Source organism: Oratosquilla oratoria, chromosome 39, assembly GCF_046742065.1.
Source record: "Oratosquilla oratoria isolate Oo_2021 chromosome 39, ASM4674206v1, whole genome shotgun sequence".
NCBI classification, from domain to species: domain Eukaryota; kingdom Metazoa; phylum Arthropoda; class Malacostraca; order Stomatopoda; family Squillidae; genus Oratosquilla; species Oratosquilla oratoria.
In genome coordinates, this window is record NC_134815.1 from 7,319,285 (window position 1) to 7,342,379 (window position 23,095).

Genomic DNA, 23,095 nt, shown 5'->3' on the forward strand with positions numbered 1-23,095 from the left:
TCAAAAGCTTTCTTTAGGTCTAGAAATGCACAGTCCGCCCATCCATCTCTTTTTTGTATTATATCTATTAGCCTTGAATAGAAACATTAAATTGGTGACGCATGATCGTCCTTGTCTGAATCCAAATTGCCTTGGATTTAACACTGTTTTTTTTTTTCTAGATATTTTACCCATCTACTTTTGACAATTCTTTCACAAATTTTTGCTATTGTACTTGTTAGAGAGACTGGTCTATAGTTGGTAGGTTCTTCTTTATTTCCTCCTTTATATATAGGTACTATATTTGCTTTTTTCCAATCTTCTGGAACTTTTCCTTCTTTCAAGGAACTGTTTAGTATGCTATGTATTTTGTCTGCCAGTTCATTCCTGCATTCTTTCAAAATCCAGTTTGCTATTTCATCTGGTCCATGCGATTTTCTGACATCAAGATTACTCAAGTGTGTTAATATTTCATTCTTTGTTACTTCTATTTCTTCCATAGGGGGGACTTTCTCTTTCCATTCGTTCTCTTCAGTTTGTATGTTCTCCCTTGTAAACACTGATTTAAAATGTTTGTTCATAATTTCCGCCATTTCCATTTCCTTAGTGTATTCAACTCCCTCTTGTCTTAATTTCTCCAAGTCTTGTTTGTTTTTCAGTTTATTGTTTACAAATCTGTAGAATAGTTTTGGTTGATCTTTACACTTTTCTATGACATCTTTTTCATATTTTCTCTTTTCCTCTCTGCACGTTTGTACATATTCATTTCTATAACAGGTATATATTTTCCATTTTTCAGGTCTTCTGTCTTTTTTCCATCTGGTCCAGGCTTTGTCTCTTTTGTCTTTTAACTCCCTACAACTTTTGTTGTACCAGCATTTTACATATTCTTTTCCTTGTTTTTGTCTTGGGACATACTTTTCCACTCCTTTTTTGTAAATTTTTGTCAAAATATTCCATTTCTCTTCTACTGTTGTTTCTTCTTTGTATATTTCTTCCCAGTTTTCCTTTTGAAAGAATTCTCTTATTTTATCAAAGTTTGTTTTTCATACATCATTCTTCCTTTTCTATATTGTTCATTTCTTTTCATATATTTTTCTTCATTAAGTTCCAGTTCAATCAATATGTGGTCACTTTTACTTATTGGTGTTTTATATTCAATTTTGTCCACTATTCTAGGTTCAGATGTAATTATTAGGTCTAGTCTCGATGGCTCTTCTTCATTTCTATACCTAGTGTTCTCCTGTATCCATTGTGTCATTGTATGGTCAGTAACCATCTCAAGTAGAGCGTTTCCCCATGAGCCGTCTCCACCCTTTACTGTCATTTCTTCCCAGCAGATTTCTTTGCAATTAAAGTCGCCCATCATAACTATTCTTCCTCCATCTTCCATTATCTTGTTTAATGCTATCTTTGTGTCCTCTAGCATACTTTTATGTTCACTCTCTTCCCATGAGGCTGTTTTCGGGGGCACATAATTTATCACAAACTTTCTGCTCTTCTTATCTCTGTCTTCTACTTCCATCATTATCATCTCTACTGTATTCTTTCCATATGTGACACACTTCACGTTTATATCCTTCTTAGTCAGGAACATAACTCCACCCCCTTCCTTTTTCACTCTGTTTCTAATCCAATAATTATATGCATCATGTCCTACACTGTTGGGTGGTAGTGGACCTTTTAATTTTGTTTCTACAATTCCCATTATGTCTGGTTCTTTTTCCTTCAAATAATCATTCAGCTCATTCAATCCTGTAATTAATCCATCTATATTTGTGTAAGACACTCTTAGTTTTCTGCCACTTCCATTGTGTTCTCTGTTTCCTTTTTGTTTTTCTCTTGTGTGTCGACTTTCTTTAGTTTCATATTCACTACTCTCCAATAGAATCTCTCTTTTTCTGACTCCGTTCTTTTCTCGTTTTTTTCCTTAGCTTCAAGTCTTTTCTGTTTTTCTTCCTCTCTTTCCTCTTTATTCATTTCCCTTTTTATCCATACCTTTTTATATTGTTCACTTGTTGCTAGTTTCCCTGTTTTGGATAAGATATTCTCTGCCGTCGTTTGTGACTTGAATTTAATCTTAATTGGTCTGGTCTTATCTGTGCTATACTTTCCGAGTCTAAATTTCTCTTCGATTTGTTTCATAATTTCTGGTTCATCTTCCTGAACTGATTCTAGTAATTGTCTTACATTTTCATTTTCCTCTTTGATTCTTGTGGTTCTATCTGGGTTGTGTTTCTCTTCCATTCCTAATATAATTATACATTTCTTCATGTCTGCTAAATCTCTTACTATATTCTCCTTTTGTCTCATCACTTTAATAACCGAGTCTTCAGTATGTTCTTTCAATTGCTGTTTGACTATGTCAGTGAATGAAACTTTATTGTCTTCTTGGGTTGCTTTCCAATTCTTAGCTTCTTTAGTTATGGCCTCTCTGTTTTCTTTACTATTCCTCTTCAATTCCTCATTCTCCACCTTTACTTCTCTTAACTGTCTTTTTAGGTCTTCTATTTCATCAGGTAAGTTTTTGTTCGCCTTCTCTAGTTTTTCCAATTTTTCAAACCTCTCGGCGATTTTTGTCATCTTGCCAAACCTAACTTCCCAGTTGTCAGACATTTGTTGAATTTTTTCCTCCAGTTTTGTCAGTCGGGGGAGGTTGGTATCCGCCGCCCTTTCATTAAATCCTTTGAAATTATCATCCTCACCTTCCATTGTACTGCTCTTATCTATGTTTCTGATCTTTACATTTTTATTAGACATTTCGTCGTCACTCAGTTGGTCGGGGGGCCGTTTTTTGATGTTTACATTTCGTCTGTCTGCCTGGGCCAAGTCTTCTCCTTCCTCATTTCCTTCCATTTCCCTCAGCAATCCCTCTCCTTCTCCTCTTTCCCTACTTTCCCACTACCCCACGAGCAATTTCCCCCCACCCTACAAATACAATAGGTACTTCCTTTGCTTTGGAATCCTCTATTTTTCACTTTTTCTTCAGAGCGTCTTCTACACCGTCCGTTCACTGAAGTGTGTATTCACTTGGTCTTTGGATCATGTGTTCGACTCGTGATCGACAGCTATTTCCCTCCTGGAAGAGAGCTCAGAGCTCGTAGATCCGATCTATGGGTAATGCGATGACCTTTCACACACACACACCCCCAACTCCCCGCCCACGAGAGTCAGAGTAACGACCCGAAGCGCAGCTGTACCGAAATTAATTTCGGCCCTGGGCAGGATTCGAACCAAGCACTACGCGCACCACCATGCTAGTAGTTCATCGTTCTACCAACTGCGCCAACTGCGCCACATGTGTGTGTGTGTGTGTGTGAGGCCCTTTCCATCTCTGAGTGTGCGTCCTTAGTAAGTGAGGGCTCTTCCAATAAAGGCACCTATTGTAGAATTCTTGTACCTCCGAGGGCGCTCACTGGATCCATTTAGGCAATGTCCTAGGTTGGTGGATTTAACAAAAACCTAGGTGTTGAAAGTTTCTTCTCCTTGTTTCACCAGAACATCAAGAAATGGAAGGGAACCCTTTTCACTATGTTCACTGGTGAAGTTGAAACCAGAGGCTTCTTTCAATCGTCGTCGAAGGGCTTCAGTCTATCTGTTGCAAGTTCTCGATCAAGACAAAAATATCATCAATGAATCAACAGTATATTGGTGGTCTCTATACCTCACTGAATACCTTATCTTCAATGTTGCTCATGAAGAAGATGGCAAATAGAACTCCTAATAGTGATCCCAATGCAACTCCATCAATTTGGCAATACTTGTTCCCCCTTGGAGAGATGAATGGTGCTTCTTTGGTACAGCATTCAAGTATTTTTTTCATCACAGGTTCTGGGATGTTGCAATTTGGGATGTCATCATTGTGGTAAACTCTATTGATTATATACTGAATGGTACAGTCAACTGAAATATTAGTGAAGTGAGACTCCACATCCAATGATACAATCATTCCTTTCCAAGAAGTCCAGGAAGTCAGTGGGAGACTTGACCCTGTAAGAAGCTGGCACGTAAGGGGTAAGAATTTCACCTAATTTCTTTGTTATGTGGTAAGTCGGTGTTGGGATCTGAGAGATAATGGGTTGGGTCTAAGCTTGTTCCCTGGCTTAGGTGTTTTGACATTACCATAGTAATAGCCAGGTTCATAGTCTCCAGAAAGCTTAGGGAGCTTTGTGCCACCTTTAGCAGTGTTAACGTTGTCTATTAGCTGATTTAATTTCTTCAAAGTCTCCATTGGATCTTTAGTCATTTTCTTGAATTTGTTTGTGTTGCCCAAGATTTGATCTAGTTTCTGCAAATATTCTTCTGTCTGTAGGAGAACATAGGCAGCAGCTTTGTTGGCTCTTTTTATGGTGATGTTAGGATTGGCTTGAAGTTGCTTGGCTGCTTCAATATGTCTTTTCTCCAGAATTTGGCTCTTGAAGCTTCCCCTGCTTTTTGATTCTCCGCTGACAACTTCTGTCCTGAATGGAGGTTTTATTGTTATTTTTTGTTTAGCCAGTTTTTCAACATCGTCTATGAGGATCTCATACTTTGACTGGGTCTTCATGACATGGCAATTCAGTCCCATGTAGAGAAGATCTTCCTGATCACAAGATATAAGGTCTTACTGGTTAGGTTTGTGTAGCCTTTCAAAGCCCAAATAATAGAACCTTCTAGCCATTTAGTGCAGACATCCCAGGAAATTGTAGACTATAGAAAGACACACTTAAATATTTATCATCTTTATTCCAAATAAAATTGTTAGTACAATCACATAAAAATGGACGGATAATACTGCTCCATGTATCAGGTGCGGCTCACTGGTTCTAGCCTAGGGAAACACTGGGCCTACTTTGTTGGCTGTTCTATTGCCTCTTCCGTATACTACACAGTAGAGAATGGATCTATATGCTTTGAGAGCACACACTATATACTATAACCATTATCACAGGCACTGATACCCCAATATATACAAGAAATGCCTTAATTAGGCTTATAATTCATTTCTAGCAATTCAAAAAGAATGTTACAATGAATGAGCACAGGAAAATTCTTCCAAAATGGAATAGTTTCAAATGCATGATGCAGTTACTCCAATCAACAGTTATTGCATTTATTAAATTATATGACGGGACAGAAAAATATATACAGTGAATGCTATAGTAGGTTGAAAACTGGGTTGATGGAATGATATCTATAATACAGCTCTTGAGCTCTCCTCAAAGTGGCACACTCAAAATTCTGGATGCAAATTCTGTTCTGGGTCTAACAGTAACACAAAACAATGATTTTGCTTAACTCTAAGTTATACTACCAGTTGTCTGTAGTATTTTGTTATTTTGAAGCAAGTTGAGAGGGTATCACCATACAATGCAACGTAATGGAAGACAGCTAGGAAAAAGATTAATGGGTACACAACAAGGTTGACTTATTCAATGTGCCCCATTTGTGGCAAATCATTTAGGGGGAAATGAACACATTCCACATGGTGTGAGGCCATGGACAGGTTTGATTCTGGCCTTACCACAGCTTATGGTTTCATCCACCTACGAGGGCGTTGCTAAAACGAGAAAGATAAAAAAATAATCCGAGCGACATCTTTCACATGGTGAAACACTTTTCAATCAATATCTGGTTAAAATCAGATTTCATTCAGCCTGTGTCACTGAATTGATGGTGTTGGCAAAAAGAATATTAGTTTCTCGCCCTCGATACTGTCTAGTGCAGTGGTTCCCAAACTTTTATTGGCCGCGACCCAAATCCAGATCTGGTGAAGATGTGGCAATCCAGGCATCAAAAAGCAATTTCGAAAGTCTTCTTTCATTGAAAACACAAGTGTAGGGAAGCTTTTGATTGAATTTTTTTTTTTTCTAACAAGGTCTCGCGACCCATTCTTGAACACTTTGCAACCCATGTTTGGGTCGTGACCCATAGTTTGGGAATCGCTGGTCTAGTGCAACTGGCCTTTGTCCTCTCTAGGGGCCAATCACAAGCTCACAAAACCTGAGAAAAGGTTTACTCTGATGCCACATTGCCTGCAACGAAGGATCAGTTATGTATAAACATAATACAAACAACTATAGATATGTTGGTTAAACAAAGATATGTTCAGTGAGAATCTGGAATGGATTTACCGAAATGGCACAAATCTGTAGATTGGTCACGCACAATGAACAATATCTAACTTCTCTGGTATCAAAAGTTCCAACACTCATGTGCACACAAATAAAATTTGCTCCAGTACCCAGTCCACCTATGATACATGCATTTCTATATTAAATTGCACATTACCTGGACATATGCATCAGATAAACACATTATTATTCTAAGTTATCTTATTTGTGCAATTTTCAAAATAATAACAAAGATGGGTGCTCTCTATAATTCCTTGAATCCATTGAAGCCTTTCAAGATTTTGCTCCTAGTTACTATGGGGAAAACAAAATGAAAACTTAGTTGATCGACAACAAATCCTGTTGAATTTGTCAACAGAATAATGCATAATTCTATGATGAATAATCACTATAACCCTGGCTTTCTCCTGAGCTAGTCATCATAAGTTCCCCTTCTTCTTCCTGAAGAAATATCATACCAATCCTTGGAGTAGTACCTTCCCTTTCATGTATGTACAGTGTACACAAACTTACCCCAGTAGGAATAGCCTAAACCAACATTTTCCTGTGTCATCTACTCTTCTTTTCCCTAAAGCAGTCATTTACCCTACACACGTACATACACACACATACATATATATAAATATAAACTCAATAAAGATGTAAAAAAATGAGCAGAAACATATGGAATGATATATGAATTGCACTGAAATTGGGTCGACATCATGCACGCTGTGGGAAAAGACACTTTGAAAGCTCTGCCTAGCTGTCTCTATTCAACCTGAAATTTCTCATTAACCCAAAATAGTATAATGTTTCTTTTAAGGCTTTTGTCCAAGCTAATGACAAATTATCTTATTCAGCTTTCAGAAATTCATCTACCCTTTCATGGGTTAAGACATATTTGTACATTTATGACTCGTGTTGGGTGATGAGAAAGAGACAGGTAGCTAAGGAGGGATGGGATGTGCTGTAAGGTTTATATGATGCCATTCTTTTCCACGAAGACATGAAACCATTTTACTTCCTGGAAATATATATATATATATATATATATATATATATTGAGGAGTACTAATTTCCCCCCTTTATCTGCTCTAGTAATGATTATGTTAATGCAGTTACTTAAACTCTCCACTGCTTGTTTAAGTCGTTTGGGTTTAAACCACGGTTTTGTTTGAAACAATCTACTTTTCCCTATAAAAGTACACCTTCAAGACAAAATAAATCTTTATCACAGGCATTTGCTGCAATGAATTTATCAAATCCAACAATATAATCAAGAACATGGTTATTATCTGGTTTCATTGGGAAGCTAACACTATGGCCTAACACTTCTTGTTCATGTTTAATTAGTGTGACACTTGATAAATTGGTGATATTTTCTATAAGAGAAAACTTAGTCCACACACAGATAATAACAGCACTAATATAATCATTACTATAGCAGACAAAGGAAGGAAATTAGTACTCCTCGATAAATGTGATCATGAAGCGAAAGCCCTTAACTTGTTAGACGATAGGGATACTTATAAATTATTTACCAAAAACCCCCTTAAGTCCACGTCAACAGAATTTAATAAGCAAGCCCGTAAAATAATAGGAGACAACTTACTCAGAAAGTTAAAAGTCATAAGTCCTCAGCTACCCAATTTCTATGGCCTCCCTAAACTCCACAAAGAAGGTATCTCCTTTAGACCCATCATATCTAACAGGAATTCTTGCACTAAGAAGACCTCCAAATGGCTCACAGGAATTCTTTCACCTTTCATAGGGAGTTTCTCCAATTCCCACATTAAACATTCTGATGACAAAATTAAGAGACAAAAAATCCCAGAACATAGTAGATTACTCGGTCTCAATTTAATTTCAATATTCACTAACATAAATGTAGATGATGTTCTCAGTTTTTTGGAAACCAAGTTGCAACCGTTTCAAGATAAACTTCCCCTTTCAGTTCCAAAAATAATTAATTTAACACGTCTTTGTATTACCTCCAATGTTTTCTCCTTCAATAATACTTTTTTCAGGCAAAGATACGGATGCAGCATGGGTTCTAACCTTTCCCCGGTGTTGGCGAATTTGTACATGGAGTACTTTGAGTGCGTACTGTTACCTGATATTAAGCCAGCCGACATGTTCTGGTTCAGATATGTCGATGATGTATTCACTATCTGGGATGACAAATGGGGCCCTTTCCATGTTTTTCTTGATAAGCTTAATAACTTAGCACATAACATTAAATTTAAAGTAGAATGGGAAATTGAAGGAAGAATACCCTTCCTAGACATATTAGTGATCAGATGTCCAGACCATTTGTCCTTTTCGGTTTACAGGAAGCCTACCCATACAGGCAGTTATTTACACTTTTTCAGTAATCATCCAGATAATATAAAATACAGTGTTGCATCAGGCCTTTACTTAAGAGATCTCAGGATCTGTAGCCCAGAATTTCTCACCTCAGAAATTGAATTAGTATACACTCAATTACTAAGAATAGGTTACCCAGACTAGTTTTTGACAAAAGCCCTCAGCAAAGCCAAAGCCAGTTATTATAGTACATCAAACTCTAGTACTAAATTTGTCTGGGATAAATCAAATATTAAGGTCCTATATAATGATTCCATCCATTCCGCTTCAAAATTACTACCCAGCAACCAAATTAAAATTACATTCAGTTAACCAAATAGCATCTTTAGAAAAGTGGTAAATGTCCATCACAGAACTCCTAAGAATGACATCTCTTGGATGAAGGGTCATCCCTGCATCTTGCCCACTGCCCTGGGTCAGAAGCAGTGTCGCAAGACACAGCACATCCACAGCAAGGCCACTTCATTAAATCAGCGATCCCCCCTCTCCGTCCCCTCATGCATAAATGTCTCCTGCCCACTGGCCTGGGTCAGAAGAAACTCCCCCTTTCCATATATGTGTGTGTGTATATATACATATACATATATATATATATATATATATCTATATATATATATATATATATACACATATACTGTACATATATAAGATCACAGATAGGTAACCTATTTTCGATATAGCAGTAATTTCTTGAAGAAAAAAAAATGCTGCACATCATATTGAACAATGGTCAAGGGCCCATTCCACAAAGATCGAAATGAAGCATCATTAAACATAAAGTGACTATGTCAGCAGAGGTGTATTTATCCCTTTGTAATTAGCAAATTTTATCCAAATACCTTGAATAAATACAAATATCTGGAATCACAGGTATATGGGATGTACCCAGCTAAGTTAAAGAAATCTAAACATATGATTTCAGATTCATATATGCAAGTCTCTCTTTATTTTCCACCTTAATACTGATAGTTTACTTTTAATCACTTGGTAATTACCAGGTGAAGGAAACTATGTCTTTTGTTCTATTTTCGTCCACACTTTGCTCCCGCAGTTAAATTGATCCATATCTGCAAACTATTCTATCCTCTAGGATCTTTTCCCAAGACCAGTCTTGAATCCTACAATCGGCTCAAAATACCTGAGAAAATTCCCATTGTGGTCTCCATGCATGATATATAAAAAATTATGGCAGTTATGTTACTTTCCATGCAGCAAATAAGCATCACCCTGTTAATTATTCATCCATGAAGACAGCCTTCTTTTGAAACTATTTCATGAGGCAGTTAGTGAGCTGGTTTCTATGAGCTGAACACATGCAAAATGTATATCTAGAATTTATATGTAAGTTAAGCACCACCCACATTCGATCCCTGAGCCCCAGCAGGCAGCGCCATGCCATTTGTGGATTACAGGCAACACAATGGACTAAACTCAACCTGTGATACCCGGGCAGTTCCCAATCTAAATATCTTGGACATGAAGGTGTCAGTATCAGCTACTGCTTCTTTCCCTCCTCCAAACATCAACCACTCATGTGATACATGGGAGGATGCAGACCATCTATTCAATCTGACCAGCGTCAGTAGAGGTTTCCTTTCCTTCCCCTATCATATATACAGGCTACCTCCCTTATAAAGGGGAAGGCCCTTGGAATATAAAAAGATTATATTATTATACAACCAAATGCCTGAGATGTGGGAAGTGGGGCCTTTATTGACATCTTTGTGTGATCTATTATATAGTTTACTTCCTGGTAAATTAATGGGAATGTTTGCGGAGTGTATGATGAAACCCCCATAATACTGTGTGAAAACCTAATATTAGGAGGTTGGTGATGTAGCGCTTAGGGTGGATCGACACAGTGAGAATCACTAGTGTGAGTGGTCCTGAAGGTAGTTATATTTTACATCTTATTTCATGACAATTTTATCAATTACTTGCAGCTAATGAAGCAGATACGAGTATCATAAGAGTAATTCACCCCAGCAGTTCTCATACATATTAGATATGTATAAATAGGCTTTCATGAATAGCTTGCTTGTGAGAGTGACATGTACATGTAACTGTCACAAAAATTACCCTAACCAGTACCTCTCACGAAAGAAACACCAGCACATTCTCATGAAAGTAGCCTTATGATTGTTTTGTGCAAAAAGCTCTTGTATAAGCATAATGCACTGATATATTGTGCCAGCATATTTTGAGTGACTCACACCAGTAACATACATGATAACGGCTGGCACCAGTAACTCTCACCATGCAAATGCGCACTTATATTAAAAATAACATCTATTTGCACTTGGTTTGTCACGCATCCTAAATTAATGTATTAGTTAATAGTCAATGCACTCTGAAATTGCAACTAAAAGTGGGCTTAGTCCTACCAATGAAATATGTGTATGCACTGTATGCATAGTACATATATGTAATATACACGAGCACATCCATGCATGTGTGTGTGTGTGTGTGTATAATTCACCATGACCATGGTCTTGTATCATGTGTTGAACTTGAGAATGACATCTATTATCTGAATGAGAGCTCTGAACTCATATACTTGTACAGCCCCTTCTATGGGTAATACTGTGACCATAACCACATACACAACTAGCCCGTCCGAATTTGAGTACCGGCTTGCAGTGCAGTGATGCTTGACGTTTTCAGCCCTTTGTGGGAATTGAAATCAGATCGTTGAATTAGATGTTGAGAAAGGTACCACTGCATTGTTGACCCATCAACACTATCGAGTGTTCGTGTGCACATGCGTATTTGTGTCAGTGCAACAGCATTAATGGCTTCTTGTTGAATTTGTAGTCCCAACCACACTTAGTTGTTGAGGTTCGTTGTCATTGAGCGTCGTGTCAAGGGTGACTGTTGAGACAGCAGGTCCAAAAGTGTCTGACGATGGGAGAGTGAGCGTGGTGGTGGATAGTCCGAGGTTGTCATATCCCTCAGTAGGTTCCTCTGGACAAGTGGACTCGGATGGCTGCCGTGTCCTGACACTGGTCAAACCAAAGGGTGGGGAATGGTGACTCAAGTTCTCCGTTGGCTGTGAGACTGATGATTCCTCTTTCGTAGAAGTTGAGATTGTGGAGATGAGGCCATTAGAAGACACATTCTTCTTCCGTGTTCCCGGACTCTTCCCCTGGAGAAAGAAAAGTAGTGGTTTAAAGATATCTCATGAACATACATCTGCTTTTATTATATCTTTGTTTTGTGAGTTGCATTTCTCCTACACATCACATTATATATCCACAGCATGCAATGTGATTGATAAAGTTTAAATCAATATACAACAGTACAATCTATTATTCAAATACACTCTCTCCATTTATTTGTGTACTAACAATTATGTAATTAATCATTTTTCCACATTGCATTCACAGCACAGATACTGACCCCAATGGTAGAAAAAATAAATAGATACATAAATACATAAGTCTGTGCAAAAGAAAGTCATTCTGACCAACGGCATTGGATGAAGATGGGTCTTGAATGCAGATTGTACAAGTGACAGAAAAACCCATTGAGATGAGGACACGAGATCAAAGCAGTAAAATCAAAAGAGTTGCCATATTAGCTCGGCTTAAAAGGGTCCACAAAAATAACATGGTAGTGAAACCTTGTGATTCCTTTTATATCATATCACCAATTTATTTTCAATCAAGAAAAACATGGATAAAATCAAGAAAAACATATGTTGCAAGATAACTGAAAGCATGAGACAATCCTTTAGATCGGTGGTTCTCAAACTTTTCCATCTAACGGAACCCTTTCATATTTGCTGGTACTCGGCGGAACCCCTAACAAAAAAAGATTTTGAAAGACTTGAAAAGATTTAAGAATAACCGTCACCAACATACGGTATATAGCCGTACACTGGCACAGTCTCTCTCCCCTTTTCTCTCTCCTCAAATGCAACAAAAAGATTTCGTCACTTTCATATTTCATTTGATTCATTCTTGTTCAAATAAATAAATAATTATAACTTTTTGCCTCGGAACCCTTGAAAGGTCTTCACGGAACCCTGGGGTTCCGCGGAACGCAGTTTGAGAACCACTGCTTTAGATATCCAGCGCGCACACGCGCGGACGCACATGTCGAACTGACGGCGAAGATTGGAACTCCGGAAAAAATACTCAATTTTCGTGAATTTCAACGATGATGGGGTAACTGTGTTGTATTAGTAGGGCAGGGGAAAGCTCGTGGTGTAGTGGCAAGGTAAAGTTAAAGGAGAGGGGGAGGGATTATTGAGGAAAATAAAAGAAAATGTGGAAGGGGACGAACGGGCCCAAGACGTCTGCAGGAATGTAAACATGAGATATGCGGACGACAGAGGTGAAGTCGAAGAAATCAGTAAAGGCATTAATATTAGAAATATAGATAAGAGCAGCGCAATAGAAAGTGGAGATAATTATTTCTATGGATTTAATGAGGGAGGAGATGGTAACCCCCCACCCCCGATTAGCAAGTGTAGAGGAAAAACTAACAAAAATTAATGAATTGTGGAAGGTTAGGTTTAGACAGCTAGCACAAATTACACAAAGAGTGGATAAATTTGAAGAACTAAAGAAGAACCAAAACCTAAAGAAATAGAAGAATTAAAAAGACAGTTACGAGAAGTAAAGGATGAGAATGAGGAATTAAAGAATAATAAAGATAATAAAGAGTCCATAGCAAAAGAGGTAAGTGGTTAGAAAACGGTTCAGAATAGCAAAATTGAATTTAGAGATAGTCAAACAACAGATGAAGGAACAAACTAAGGACACAGTTATTAAAGTGATGAGAGAGAAGGAGAATATAGGAAGAGAATTAGAAGATGAAAAGAAATGTATATATAAGGAATGGAAAAGAAACATAATCCAAATAGGACTACAAGAGTAGGAGATGAGAAAGATTGAACGAGGTACTTAAACTATTTCAAGAAGGTGAACAGAAAACAGGGAAAGAAAATGAAGAAATATATAGACTGGGAAATACAGTATAGACAAGACCAGATCAATTAAGGTGAAATTCAGGTCACAAACGACAGCAGAGAATGCCTTATCAAAAACAGGGAAACTAGCTAAAAGTGATCAATACAAACAGGTATGGATAAAAAGAGAGATAAATAAAGAGGAAAGAGAAGAAGAGAAAACAAAAAGAACCGAAGCTAAGGGGAAAAAACGAGAACAGAGCAGAGTCAGACAAAGAGAAATTCTATTGGAGAGTAGTGAATATGAAAGTAGGAGAGAAAAACAGAAGGGAAACAGAAAACAGGATGGAGGTAGCAGAAAATTAAAAGTGTCCTTCACAAATATAGATGGATTAATATCAGGCTTGAATGAACTGAAATATTACCTGATCGAAAAGGAACCTGATATAATGGGAATTGTGGAGACAAAATTGAAAGGTCCATTACCATCCAACAGTGTAGGACATGGTGTATATAATTATTGGATTAGAAATAGAGAAGTAAAACAAGGTGGTGGAGAATACTAGGTATAGAAATTAGGAAGAGCCATCGAGACTAGACCTAATAATCACACCAGAACCTGAAATAGTGGACAATATTGAATATAAGACACCACTAAGTAAAAGTGACCACATATTAGTTGAACTGGAACTAAATGAAGAAAAATGCATGGGAAAAACGAACAATATAGAAAGGGAAGAATGATGTAAGGAAAAACAAATTTTGATAAAATGATTTTTTTTTTTTTTTCAAAAAGCAGGTATGTAAATGCCACTTTGATTGATCTTATTAAATCATAATTTCCCCAAAATATTTGTTTATATGTTTCTCAGGGGACATATTATTCATAATAATGATACCCAGGTCTCTTTTTCCACTTTTTTTAATTTCTTCCTCTCTTAAATATATGATCCCACAATTCTTTTTTTTTCTTTTTTTTTTTTTTGCTTCTTCCAAATTCCATTATACTACACTTCTTAATGTTGAATTCCATCCCCCACTTCCTACTCCATTCCCATACTTTATTGAGATCACTCTGCAGCGACTCACAATCTTCTTCGGTGTTCACTTTTTTCAACATTTTTGCATCATCTGCGAAGAAGCTCATATAACTTTCAATCCCTTTATCCATATCATTGATATATAGCAAACATTATGGGGACCAAAACTGTTCCTTGTGGAACTCCACTAATCACCTCATCCCAATTGGGATGTTTGTCTCTTATCACCATTCTCACTTTCCTTTCATGCAACAAGTCTTCCATCCACTTCAGTGGTTTGCCCTGTATTCCTCCTGCAGTTTTTAATTTCTTTAGCAATTTTTTATGTGGCACCTTATCAAAAGCTTTTTCAGGTCTAGAAAGGCACAATCAGCCCATCCATCTCTTTCCTGTATTATATCTATTAATCTTGAATAGAAACATATCAAGTTTGTGACACATGATCGTCCTTGTCTAAATCCAAACTGCCTTGAATTTAGTACATCGTTTTCTCCAAATGCTTTACCCAAATTTTGATCATTCTTTCACAAATTTTAGCCACCGTACTTGTAAGAGAGACCGGTCTATAGTTTGTAGTGTCTTCTTTGTTCCCCCTTTATATATTGGTACTATATTTGCTCTTTTCCGATCTTCTGGAAGTTTTCCTTCCTTCAATGAACTGCTTATTAGACTATGTATTTTGTTAGTTCGTCCCAGCATTCTCTCAAAATCCAGTTTGTCATTTCATCTGGACCATGTGATTTTCTAACATCGAGACTACTCAAATGAGTCATTATTTCATTCCTTGTTACTTCTATCTCTTTCACAGGGGGGACTTTCTCCTCTCACGCGACTTCTCTATGTTGTATTCTCCCTCGTAAACACTGATTTAAAATGCTTGTTCATAATTTCTGCCATTTCTATTTCCTCTGTGTTCTATTCCTCCTTGTCGTAGTTTCACTAATTCTTGTTTGTTTTTCAGTTTGTTGTTTACAAATCTATAAAATAGTTTTGGTTGACCTTTACATTTTTCTATGACATCCTTTTCGTATTTTCTCTTTTCTTCTCTGCGCACTTGTACATATTCACTTCTATACCTAGCATATATTTCCTTTTTTTTTTTTTTTTTTTTTTTTTTTTTTTTTTTTTTTTTTTTTTTTTTTTTTTTTTTTTTTTTTTTTTTTTTTTTTTTTTTTTTTTTTTTTTGCTGTCTTCCATTTCATCCAAGCTTTATCCCTTTTATCTTTTAACTCGCTACATCTTTTGTTGGACCAACTTCCTACATATATTTTTTTTTCTTGGAACATACTTTTCCACTCCTTTATAATTTTTTGTCAAAATTTTCAATTTCTCTTCTACTGTTGTTTCCTCTTTGTATATCCCTTCCCAGTCTGCTTTTTGAAAAAAAAAATATATCATTTTATTAAAATCTATTTTTCCTTACACCATCCTTCCCTTTCTATATTGTTCGTTTTTTCCCATGCATTTTTCTTCATTTACTTATAGTTCAACTAATATGTGGTCACTTTTACTTAGTGGTGTCTGAAATTATTTCAGCCCTGGGCAGGATTCGAACCTGGACCTCCGTAGTGGCAGCCGGAAACTCTACCACTGCACTATGAGTCGTGTGTGTGTGTGTGTGTGTGTGTGTGTGTGTGTGTGTGTGTGTGTGTGTGTGTGTATTCACCTCGGATCTGCTGCAGTCTCTGTCGAGACAGCCAGACACCACCCTACGGCAGTGAGCTCAGAGCTCATTATTTGCCGATCTCTGGGTAGGTCTGAGACCACTCACACACCACACACCGGGACAGCAAGGTTACAACTCCTTGACTAACGTCTCGTACCTATTCACTGCTAGGTGAACAGGGGTTACACGTGAAAGGAGACAAACCCAACTTATCTCCGCCCGGCCGGGGAATCGAACCCCGGTTCTCTGGCTTGTGAGGCCAGTGCTTTACCAATCCGCCACCGAGCGTGTGTGTGTGTGTGTGTGTGTGTGTGTGTGTGTGTGTGTGTGTGTGTGTGTGAGAGAGAGAGAGAGAGAGAGAGAGAGAGATTCACCACGGTCTTGGATCACGTGTTAGATGAGAGCTTATAGCTCATATATGACCGACCTATGGATAATAGTGTGACCTTACACACACACACACACACAAACAAACAATAGGAGGAATACATGGGAAACTATTGAATTGGATGGAGGATTTCCTACATGGAAGAAAAATGAGAGTAGTGCTCAAAGACAAATATTCAAAGTGGGAAGAAATGAGTAGTGGCGTCCCACAGGGGTCAGTGCTAGCTCCGATAATGCTATATATGTGAATGACATGGACGAAAGTATTGAATGTTACATGAACTTCTTTGCGGATGACGCAAAGTTATTAAAGAAAATAAGCTCCGAAAAAGACTGAGTCGTTACAGAGTGATCTGAACAAAGTCTCAGAGTGGAGCAAGAGATGGGAAGTAGAATTCAATATCAAGAAATGAAGTATAATTGAATTTGGGAATAGCAAGAATAGAATATCAGGACAGTATGAAATTGACGGAAAAGAAGTAAAGAAAGTAAATTCTGAAATTGACGGAAAAGAAATAAAGAAAGTCAATTCTGAAATTCACCAAAGACATGTCTCCAGATAAACATATAAATAAAATAGTCGAAGAAACATAGAATTTGTTGAGATCAATAAAGGTGGCTTTTAAATACCTGGATAAGGAAATGATAAAAAAATATTAAACATTGATAAGGCCAAAACTGGAATATGCAGCGATGATATGGTCACCCAGTACAAAAAAGAATATAATAAAATTAGAAAGAATGCAAAGAGCAACGACAAAGATGGCCTCAACACTTTCAAACTTGACATATAAAAAAAAAAAAAAAAAAATTGGCCGAACTGGAATTGCCGACCCTGGATCAAAGAAGAGAACGAGGAGACCAACTAGCCATCTACAGGATTATAAAAGGTAAGGAACGCCTTGATAGAGAGGGCTTATTAAAGTGGGACAGGAAAAGCAAGAGGACATGCAATGAAACTCAAAAAGGACAGCTACAGAAGAGACCTGAAAAAGACCACTTTCCACACAAAGTGATAGACATCTGGAACAAACTGGACGAAAAATCAGTGTGTGCAAACACCATACAAGAATTTAAGAACAAACGGGTTACCACTAGCATAGCTCCCCTTCCCGTAATATACAACTAGGTAAATACAACTAGGTAAACACACACACACACAAACACACACACACACACACAATTCCCGGCCCACGAGAGTTGGAGTGCCGGCTCGAAGCGCAATGATACTGACATTATTTCCACCCTGGTCGGGATTCGAATTCGGATCGCTGGAGTAGCGGTGTCTGTGTGTGTGTGTGCATCTGTGTGTGTGTGTGTGTGCATCTGTGTGTGTGTGTGTGCATCTGTGTGTGTGTGTTTGTGTGCGTGTTTGTGTGTTTGTGTGTGTGTGTGTGATTCACCATGGTCATTCACCATGGTCTTCGATCACGTGTTAGACTCGTGAACGATAGCTATTTTCCTCCCGGAAGAGTGTGTGCGTGCGTGTATGTGTGTGCATGTGCGCGTGTGTATATCTGTGCGTGTGTGTGTGCATGTGTATGTGTGTGCGTGTGTGTGTGCGCGCGTGTGTGTGTGTGTGCGTGTATGTGTGTGCATATGTGTGTGTGTGTGTGTGTGTGTGTGTGTGTGTGTGTGTGTGTGTGTGTATGTGTGTGTGTGTATGTGTGTCTGTGTGCGTGCGTGCGCGCGCGTGTGTGTGTGTGTGTGTGTGTGTGTGCGTGCGTGCGTGTGTTTGTGTATGCATGTGTGCGTGTGTATGTATAAGTGTGTATGTGTGCGCGTGTGTATGTGTGTGCGTGTATATGTGTGCGTTAGTGTGTATGTCTGTGCGTGTTTGTGTGAGCGCGCGTGTGTGTGCGTGCGTGTATGTGTGTGCATGTGTGCGTGTGTATATCTGTGTGCGTGTGTGTGTGCATGTGTATGTGTGTGCGTGTGTGTGTGTGCGTGTATGTGTGTGCATATGTGTGTATGTGTCTGTGTGTATCTGCGTCTATGTGTGTACGTGTTTGTGAGTGTGAGTGCATGTGTATGTGTGTGGATGTGCAAGCTTGTGTTCGTGCGTCCGTGTGCATGTGTGTGTGTGTTTGTGCGTGTGTGTGTGTGTGTCTGTGTGTGCGTGTGTGTCTGTGAGTGTGTGTGTGCACGTTTATGTGTGTGTGTGTGTGTGTGTGTGTGTGTGTGTGTGTGTGTGTGTGTGTGTGTGTGTGTGTGTGTGTGTGTGTCTGTGTGTGTGTTTGTGTGTGTGTGTGCGCGCATGTGTGTTTGAGTATGTGTGTGGGAAAGAGAGTGCGTATGGGTATCTGTGCGCGTGCGCGTATTCGAATATGCGCGTAATCATAAGCATGTGTATATATTTACACAAAAAGCTAGCAATAACACCTTACCTTATGATAAATCATTCGATCTACGTTCTCTTTTTTTCGTTGACTGCTGAAGAAGGAAGCGAGGGTGAACTTGGTAGCGGACGCTCGCGAGATCCTGACGAACATCAAGACCATCAAGATTAGGACGACAGCCACCAACGCCAGGGTGATCCCCGTCAGCGCAAGAAGATAGTCCACCGTCCGTTGAAGATCACTCTGCGTTGCAAAATCTAGGGGTAGAGAACATATTGTTAGTGTGAGGAAAGAATTCTTCACTGAGTGAGCTACCCATGAGCAACATCGCAACAGCTCATGGACTAAGCTCACCATTTTTCGCTCGGAAGTATTACCTAAAATCTTGTAAACAGTGTATCACTTTTGGATTAATCCCACGAAGGAGCGTTGTGTGGTCCCGAAGTACACCTGTTGCAATAGGCTGCAAACAGGTGGCGCTTTATAATGAACCCTTACTGGATGGTCAGCTGAAGTGTGTGATTCACTATGGTCTTTGTGTGTGTGTGTGCGTGTGTGTGTGTGTGTGTGTGTGTGTGTGTGTGTGTGTGTGTGTGTGTGTGTGTGTGTGTGTGTGTGTGTGTATTTACCTAGTTGTATTTTACGAGAAGGGGAGCTATGCTCGTGGTGTCCCGTCTTCATATCTCATTTTATCTAAACTATTTTTAAATTCATGTATTGTTTTTGCACACACCACTTTCTCATCTAACTTGTTCCAACTGTCTATTACTCTGTGAGGAAAGCTGTTCTTTTTCACATCTCTTCTATAGCTGTCTTTCTTGATTTTCTTTCCGTGCCCTCTTGTATTTCTATCATCCCATTTTATCAGATTCTCTCTATCAATAATTTCTATGCCTTTCATGATTCTGTAAATAGCTATCAAATCTCCTCTCTCTCTTCTTTGTTCTAGTGTCTGTAGTTCAAGTTTTGCTAGTCTCTCTTCATATGATAGTTTTGAGAGTGTTGGTGCCGATTTTGTAATTGCTCTTTGTATTCTTTCAAGTTTTTTATACATTTTTTTGTACTTGGTGACCACATCGTCGCAGCATATTCCAATCTTGGTCTTATCAGATTGATTAGAATTTTCTTCACCATTTCTTCATCCAGGTATGTAAATGCCACTTTTATTGTTCTTATTAAATTATAAGTTTCTCCAAAAATCTTATTTATATGTTTCTCAGGTGACATATTATTCATAACAATGACTCCCAGGTCCTTCTCATTTTATACTTTTTTTATTCCTTCTTCTCCCAATTTATATGATCCTGTTATTCTGTTTTTGCTTTTTCCAAATTCCATTATACTACACTTTTTAGTATTGAACTCCATCTCCCACTTCCTACTCCATTCCCATACTTTATTTAGATCACTCTGTAGTGACTCACAGTCTTCTTCCGTGTTCACTTTTTTCAATAGTTTTGCATCATCTGCAAAGAATCTCATATAACTTTCAATTTCTTCATCTATATCATTAATATATATAGCAAACATTATTGGGGCCAGAACTGTTCCTTGTGGAACACCGCTTATTACGTCATCCCATCTTGAGTGTTTGTCTCTTATCACTACTCTCATTTTTCTTTCTTGCAAAAAGTCTTCCATCCATTTAAGCAGTTTGCCCTGTATTCCTCCTTCAGTTTCTAATTTCTTAAGCAACTTCTTATGTGGTACTTTGTCAAAGGCCTTTTTTAGGTCTAGAAATGCACAATCAGCCCATCCATCTCTTTCTTGTATTATATCTATTAGCCTTGAATAGAAACCTATTAAATTGGTGACGCATGATCGTCCTTGTCTGAATCCAAATTGCCTTGGATTAAGCACGCTGTTTTTTTTTTTTCGAAATATTTTACCCATTTACTTTTGATAATTCTTTCACAAATATTTGCTATTGTACTTGTTAGAGAGACTGGTCTATAGTTGGTAGGGTCTTTTTTATTTCCTCCTTTATATATAGGTACTATATTTGCTTTTTTCCAATCTTCTGGAACTTTTCCTTCTTTCAAGGAACTATCTATTATGCTATGTATTTTGTCTGCCAGTTCATTTCTGCATTCTTTCAAAATCAAGTTTGCTATTTCATCTGGTCCATGCGATTTTCTGACATCAAGATTACTCAAGTTTTTCATTATTTCATTCTTTGTTACTTCTATTTCTTTCATAGGGGGGACTTTCTCTTTCCATTCGAATTCTCTTCCGATTGTATATTCTCCCTTGTAAACACTGATTTAAAATGCTTGTTCATAATTTCCGCCATTTCTATTTCCTCTGTGTATCAACTCCTCCAATTTTTTCTATGACATCTTTTTCATCTTTTCTCTTTTCCTCTCTGCACGCTTGTACATATTCATTTCTATAACAAGTATATATTTTCCATTTTTCAGGTTTTTTATTTTTCTTAGATTTGGTCCAAGCTTTGTCTCTTTTGTCTTTTAACACTCTACAACTTTTGTTGTACCAGCACTTTACATATTCTTTTTCTTGTTTTTGTCTTGGGACATACTTTTCCACTCTTTTTTATAAATTTTTGTCAAAATATTCCATTTCTCTCTCTTTTTTTCCTTCTTTTTCATACTCAATCTTCCTTTTCTATATTGTTCATTTCTGTTCGTGTATTTTTTCTCATTTAGTTCTAGTTCTATCAATATGTGGTCACTTTTTATTGGTGCCTGGTATTCTATCTTTTCCACTATTTCAGGTTCTGATGTGATTATTAGATCTAGTCTCGATGGTTCTTCTTCATTTCTATACCTAGTGTTCTCTTGGATCCATTGTGTCATTGTGTGGTCAATAATCATCTCAAGTAGAACATTTCCCCATGAGTCTTCTCCACCCTTTACGGTCATCTCTTCCCAGCATATTTCTTTGCAATTAAAGTCGCCCATCATAACTATTCTTCCTCCATCTTCCATTATCTTGTTTAGTGTTATTCTTTTGTCTTCTAACATACTTTTATGTTCACTCCCTTCCAACGAGGCTGTTTTTGGGGGCACGTATTTTAATACAAACTTTCTGCTCTTCTTATCTCTGTCTTCTACTTCTATCATAATCATCTCTACTCTATTCTTTCCATATGTGACACTCTTCACGTTTATATCCTTCTTAGTCAGGAACATAACCCCACCCCCTTGTTTTATCTCTCTGTTTCTAATCCAATATTTATATGTATTGTGTCCTATGCTGTTGGGTGGTAGTGGACCTTTTAATTTTGTCTCAACAATTCCCATTATGTCCGGTTCTTTTTCCTTCAAATACTCGTCCAGTTCATTCAGTCCTGTTATTAATCCATCTATATTTGTGTAGGATACTCTTAACTTTCTGTTATTTCCATTGTATTCTCTGTTTCGTTTTTGTTTCTCTCTGTTATGGTCCATTTCCTCAATTTCATATTCACTACTCTCCAGTAGAATTCTTGTTTTTCTGACTCCGTTCTGGTCTCGTTTTCTTTTCTTTTCTCTTTCCTCTTTATTCATTTCTCTTTTTATCCATACCTTTTTATATTGTTCACTTGCTGCTAGCCTCCCTGTTTTTGCTAAGATATTCTCTGCTGTTGTTTGTGATCTGAATTTAATCTTAATTGGTCTGGTCTTATCTGTACTATACTTTACGAGTCTAAACTTCTCTTCGATTTGTTTCATTATTTCAGGTTCATCTTCCTGAACTAATTCTAGTAATCTGCTTACTTTTTCATTTTCCTCATTGATTCTTGTGGTTCTATCTGGGTTATGTTTCTCTTCCATTCCTAATATAATTATACATTTCTTTTTATCTGCTAAGTCTCTTACAATATTCTCCTGTCTCATCACTTTGATAACTGAGTCTTCAGTTTGTTCTTTCATTTGCTGTTTAATTATATCAGTAAATGCAACTTTACTGTTTTCCTGTATTTTCCTCCACCCCTGTGCTTCTTTAGCTATGGCCTCTTTATTGTCTTTATTGTTCCTTTTTAATTCTTCATTCTCCTCTTTTACTTCTTTTAACTGTCTTTTTAGTTCTTCTATTTCATTAGTTAAGTTTTTGTTCGCCTTCTCTAGTTCTTCCAATCTTTCAACCCTTTGCGCAATTTTTGACATTCTATCGAACCTAATCTCCCAATGTTCGGTCATTTGTTCAATATTTTTCCTCTAGTCTTGCCAGTCGGGGGAAGTTGGTATCCGCCCCCCCCCCTCATTAAATCCATGGAAATTATTATCCTCACCTTCTATTGTGCTGCTCTTATCTATGTTTCTAATCTTTACATTTTTGTTAGTCCCTTCATCGTCACTAAATTG

General features: G+C 37.6%; 1 protein-coding gene across 2 annotated transcripts in view; it reads right to left on the bottom strand.

Annotated features, from left to right (window-relative positions):
• Positions 1–4,684: 4,684 nt before the first annotated feature.
• Positions 4,685–23,095, bottom strand: part of LOC143020270 (uncharacterized) — a 37,563-nt gene continuing 19,152 nt past the window's right edge. For both annotated transcript variants that reach the window (XM_076176495.1, XM_076176494.1), the window contains 2 exons: positions 18,837–19,045; positions 4,685–11,586 (listed from right to left, as the gene is read on the bottom strand). In XM_076176495.1, coding sequence (XP_076032610.1) covers positions 11,230–11,586; positions 18,837–19,045 — 566 coding nt within the window. In that variant the 3' untranslated portion in view covers positions 4,685–11,229. The remainder of the gene's footprint in view (positions 11,587–18,836; positions 19,046–23,095) is intronic.